The following is a 4275-nucleotide window of genomic DNA, read 5'->3' as shown; positions in this document are numbered from 1 at the left end:
TTCAATTGTTTTGATTTTGGGTGGAAATCATGCAAATTAGATGTGCTGTTTGTCAGTTTCTTTTGTTCCCTATTCTATCCCCACCTTTTGACAGAATGCTAGGTGAAAAGTAATTGCTCAATATATTACTTGAATAAAAATTTAAAATGTTACAAGTATTTTATTTTTTATTAAAAAGGTGACTGGAAGACAATTTGCTATTTGTATAACAAATTGATCTTATCTGACAATACCCTTTACAATTTTAATTCCGTAGGGTAATAAAAGAAGTCCTTGGGACTGAGAGGTGTGGTTTTGTATTCAATTTTGAAGAAATGAGATAAAAATGGACCTGGACCTTCTGAAGTCATCTTGTGATAAGTACTAGGTGAACATCACACTGTATCACTTAAATATGTAAAATCATTTTGTGTCAGTCAAAACATAATTCAATTTAAAAATACACTGAAGTATAAAAATATAATGAAAATGCCGTAAGTATCACTACTCCAAGCAGCTATTTATTATCATTTAGATATATTTCCTGAATTTCTTTCTTTACATATGTATTCCAGTTTAGAACTGGCATCAAGCCTTATGGTCAATAGTTTTTCTTTTCTATTTAAGATTATATCTTGCCTATTTGTCAAATTTTCAGGTACTCCTTCCAAATAAAATAGTTAAATAGCACCTGATATTCAACTAAATATTGCTTCATCTGTAATCTTATAGGACAATATTTGAATAATTTTCAATTTTGTTTTTATAAAGCATGATTTTATGCACGTCTTTGTACACATGCATTTTATTTTTATAAACAGATTCTCAGATGAAGAAAATATATGTACTTTAAAATTATTTGATGCAAATTTCTAAATTCCTTTTAAGCAAAGTATACCTACTTCTACTGATAGTGTAAAAACACTTTTTTGCCTTAATCATCTGTGGGAGATGACATTCTTTTAAAATATTCACTGATTTAATAGGTAAAACTACTTTTATTGTTTCCACGTGATGATGAATATGGTCAACAAAGTTGTTCTTAGCCATCACATCTCTCAGGTGTCTCTTTTCTAGGTACCCTGATAATTGTTTCTCTTGCTTCTAGGGGGTTGCTTACCTCTGAGCCAGTTATTTACAGAGCTGACTTCGTGATAATAAGGAATTGCCCGTCAAATGTTCATTAATGTCCCCACATTAGTGGGGCAATGTAAGTGATGGGGATACACTGACCCTTTGCTCAGGGGACGTTTCCACAACATCCTTGGGTAACTCTGTGCCTGATCTGTTTGGTTCTAACTCCGTAAATGATGGGGTTGAGCATGGGAGGTACCAGTAGATAGAGATTAGCAAACAGGATATGTACCACTCGGGGCACATAATGGCCAAAGCGGTGGGTGAGGAAAGAAAAAAGGGCTGGGATATAAAAAGCCAAGATGACACAGATATGGGAGGCACATGTGCTAAAAGCTTTGAGGCGGGCTTCACCTGAGGGCAACTGAAGCACGGCTCTCAAAATCATCATGTATGACATACCTATGACAGTCATGTCAAAGCCAGCCACAGAGAAGGCCACAAAGAGTCCATACCCACGATTTATGCTTGTATCAGCACACACCAACTTCAGCACAGCCACGTGCTCACAGTATGACTGAGGAATGGCTTGGTGTTGGCAGAAGGGCATCCTAGACACCATGAAGCAGAAGGGGCTCACCCACAGCAGCCCTGTCAGCATCACGACGGTCCCCGGTTCAATCACGACCGATGGGGTCATGAGGCTAGTGTCGGAGTGGGAAGCAGATGGCCACATAGCGATCCAGGGCCATAGCCATGAGCACCCCAGGCTCCATAAAAGAAAAGGCATGGATGAAGAACACCTGGATGAGGCAGGCATGGTACTTAATCTCATGAGCATGAAACCAGAATATGGCCAACATCTTAGGTTGGGAGGAGGAGGAGAGGACCAGGTCAGCGATGGGCAGCATAGCCAGAAAGAGGTACATGGGCTTATGCAGGGTGTGGTCAATTCTGATTACATGGAGGAGAGTGATATTTCCAACAACAGCCACAGCATACATGGCACAGAATGGAAAGGCAATCCAAAACTGGACACTCTCCAGGCCTGGGATTCCAAGCAGAATGAAGGACGCAGGATGAGAAGAGCTGTTCCCTGAAGCCAGCACCATGGGTTGGTTAATATGGTCTCCGTTGGGAAGGTAATCTACTTTCTGTAGATGATAACAATCAAAACAAGTGTTATTATTATATAGAAGTCTTTTGGATGGGACTATTGGATACCAGAGTGATTGGATTTGATTATAAACTAGAATAATTTCAACTGTTTTAATAAATACTATGTTGCAACTCAACATGATGTTACTCTGTTGTTTTTCATACTAATGTCATTCAAAATGGGGTAGAACATACTAGTAGCATGTGTAATTCTTGCTCTTCAGTTCTATAGAACTAACAGCTGATTAGTTTAAACTTTTCCACAAGTCCTTTTTATCCCTCTGGTTAGCCACTTGGCCAACTTCTCAGAGTAGGAAGTCAGTAGAGTTTGCAAGCCTATGGCAATTTATGTACTACTTTGAAGTTAGCTGTGAATCTAGATCAGTTACCACAAGGGCCACCCAAGCCCTAACACCCAAGGAAGTTAACCTACAGACCAATTGAACATTTGTAACTTAATTTATTATCTTTAATGTAGGTTTCTCCTAGACAAGAAGTTAACAAGCTTTTTTCTTTAAAAAGTGAAATTATAAATTTTTGAGAAATTGTGGGCTATACTATCTGTTGCAGCAGATCAATTCAACCATTGTAGTGTGAAAGTAACCATTAGTCAACACATAAATGTGTGAGTGTGGTGTGTTCCAGTAAACCTTTGTTTACAAATATGGGTTGCAAGCAGGTGTTGGTTTCCAGGCTATAGTTTGCCAACCTCTTTTCTAGGAGATAAATTTTTCATGAAGTCAGCTGTGAACCCTACACTATCTCTAGCTATATCTGTGCTTGGTGCAGAGTAGGAGTTTAATAAAATATTCCTGAAGAAAGTAGCACATAAATGTCATTATTCAAAGGCAGCAGACTCATTAACTGATGAACAATATTCTAGATACCCAGATAGAGCCCTGTTGACTCTACCCTGAGGCCATAGAGGTTGCCCTGCGGCAGTGGATACTGTTTGAGCCCCACTGTTTGTCTCTGTTCGTCTTACCTGAGTTTATTCCACCCTTTGAGTTTTTTGGTGATCACTATCAATCTCAGAATCGATGGCACAAAGCTCACTTTGTTCTTACCCAACACTTTTTCACTGAACTCAGTGGTCTGTGCTTTGTTTGAAAGCCTCAGTTCTTACCGCCTTCAAAAGAGAAACACCTGGGCAAGAAAAGTAATGCATTCAAATCCCCATCACCTCTTGGAACTAACACATGTCTCATTCACTAGAAAAAAAAAAAAGATTCCTAAAAACAATTTCTTCAAGATCCCCAAAAGACGTTGTCTTTGTCCAAATTTCTCAAGATTTATAACAGACTGGGAGAAATAGGGCTCAGACTTTATAAGTCTAGATCTAAATTGGAATCTTGACCATCCTGCCAGAGAATAAGATATAGGTTTGCTCAAAACAAATACTTGTATGTAGAGCATGGTAAAAATTCAAAACCACCTGTATCTGGGGTCCACCTATATCCCTATCTCTCCTTGCCTGTCCCAGACTTCCCAAGCTGTTTTGTATATTCTGTTTGAGCCGAAGTCTTTCTATCTGTCACTTGCTCCTGTATATCACCCTCAAATTGTCATGGTGACAGTCCCTGATGTTCAGGGGTACCTTGAAAAGCATATTCAGACCATCCTCATTGCTGTACGAGGCAATGTAAGGGGTGCTGGCCAAACGTACAATTTCTCAAAGTGTATAAATTGTTATGTATCCTGGAACTTAAAGTAAAATTTAAAAAATTAAAAATAAATAAGTACATAATTGTTATTTTTGAAGACATAGCACCATATACTTAAAAATTTTTGTTTAATAAACATATGTGTACATGTGTCTTTAGAGTAGCATGATTTATAAACCTTTGGGTATATACCCAGTAATGGGATCGCTGGGTCAAATGGTATTTCTAGTTCTAGATCCTTAAGGAATTGCCACATTGTCTTCCACAATGGTTGAACTAGTTTACAGTCCCACCAACACTGTAAAATTGTTCCTATTTCTCCACATCCTCTCCAGCATCTATTCATAAGAACAAAGACTTAGAACCAACCCAAATGTCCATCAATGATAGACTGGATTAA

At 38.3% G+C, this 4275-nt stretch overlaps 1 protein-coding gene across 1 annotated transcript; it reads right to left on the bottom strand.

Moving 5' to 3' along the window:
- Positions 1–1219: 1219 nt before the first annotated feature.
- LOC111540708 (olfactory receptor 52R1) lies at positions 1220–2171 on the bottom strand. The gene is given in 2 exon segments (XM_023209149.1): positions 1220–1760; positions 1762–2171. Coding segments are annotated over 2 exon segments (945 nt in total). The 5' UTR covers positions 2166–2171.
- Between the last annotated feature and the right edge of the window lie 2104 nt (positions 2172–4275).

The sequence above is a fragment of the Piliocolobus tephrosceles genome, chromosome 13 (assembly GCF_002776525.5).
Source record: "Piliocolobus tephrosceles isolate RC106 chromosome 13, ASM277652v3, whole genome shotgun sequence".
Taxonomy (NCBI): domain Eukaryota; kingdom Metazoa; phylum Chordata; class Mammalia; order Primates; family Cercopithecidae; genus Piliocolobus; species Piliocolobus tephrosceles.
This window is presented reverse-complemented; position numbering and strand designations above follow the sequence as displayed.